The sequence below is a fragment of the Trichechus manatus genome, unplaced genomic scaffold (genome assembly GCF_000243295.1).
Source record: "Trichechus manatus latirostris isolate Lorelei unplaced genomic scaffold, TriManLat1.0 scaffold00103, whole genome shotgun sequence".
NCBI classification, from domain to species: Eukaryota; Metazoa; Chordata; class Mammalia; order Sirenia; family Trichechidae; genus Trichechus; species Trichechus manatus.
The window spans coordinates 7,900,389-7,901,512 of record NW_004444039.1 but is presented as its reverse complement, the minus strand read 5'-3'; the positions used below and the strand labels follow the sequence as shown (position 1 = coordinate 7,901,512).

Here is a 1,124-nt window from a genome sequence, read left to right as displayed (position 1 = left end):
CAGAGAGCAACTGGTGGATTCGAACTGCCAACCTTTTGATTAGCAGGCTGAGCTCTTAACCACCGCGCCACTGGGGCTCCTGAATTAAGGGCAGGAGGTGTATAAACACGTTGCATAGAGCAATCTGCTAGACTGGGTTACATTTGAACCCAGATTCAACTGTAAAACCCAGAAGTACGTCGTTCTTTCATTCAGTGGGCCTTTACTGGATACCGTACGATGGGCCGTGCACGTGGCTACAACTCGGCGTGGTGACAGGGTGCAAAGTCACGGTCTCTTCCCTAAGGAGTCTTCCATTCATTTGATTAATCAAATATACAAATAAATGAAAAATTGCAACCATGATAAATGCTACTGAGGCAAAGGACGTGCAATTGGGAAAATACAGGATAGGGTTCTGACCCAGTCAGGGTGCTAGAGAAGCTTCTGTCAGGAAGTGCTGTTGTGTAGAAAGTTGGGGAAAAAAATTCTGCTGCCACAGAACTACCTATTTCATGCCTTTTACCGACTGAAGGATTCACATAAGACACTTTTCTTCTAACTCCAGGTCCCTCTCCCCTGCCCAAGCACTCAAGTCAAATTCATTGTTTCTTCTTCCTAAAGGGTTCCTTTATTCCCCTCCCCTCCATCATCACATCAAAATCTAGTCAGTCTTAAAATGGCATAGCATTTAAAACATGGTTTTTAGTTAAGACGCTTCACAGTTTGGCCCTTGATCCGTGATTCCCAGTCGATAGCCCACAGATCCCTGATGGGGGAGAAGGAAGGCTAGGAGGTGGTCTGGTAAAAATAGTTGAAAAATATTGCCTACGAGGAGTGTTCTACCATTTTCTAATAATATGAATCACTGAGACACAGGATCGTAGTTTTCGGATTTCTCGTTTCCTTTTCGGCTGTACCACAGGGACGAACTCTTCCGACAAAGCCTGGCGAAGCTCCGAGAGCAGCTGGTGAAAGCTAATACGTTGGTGAGGGAAGCAAACTTCTTAGCTGAGGAAATGAGCAAACTCACTGATTATCAAGTGACTCTTCAGATCCCTGCTGCGAACCTCAGTGCTAACAGGAAGGTAAGAGATGCTGGTAAAGAAAACAAGAGCGAGATAGACGACAGGAAGTACTGTACA

General features: G+C 45.3%; 1 protein-coding gene across 1 annotated transcript in view; it reads left to right on the top strand.

Moving 5' to 3' along the window:
• Nucleotides 1-1,124, top strand: part of KIF13A (kinesin family member 13A) — a 285,225-nt gene that overhangs the window by 189,201 nt on the left and 94,900 nt on the right. The window contains 1 exon segment of the mRNA XM_023737492.1: nt 905-1,114. Within this exon segment, the coding sequence (XP_023593260.1) occupies nt 905-1,114 (210 nt within the window).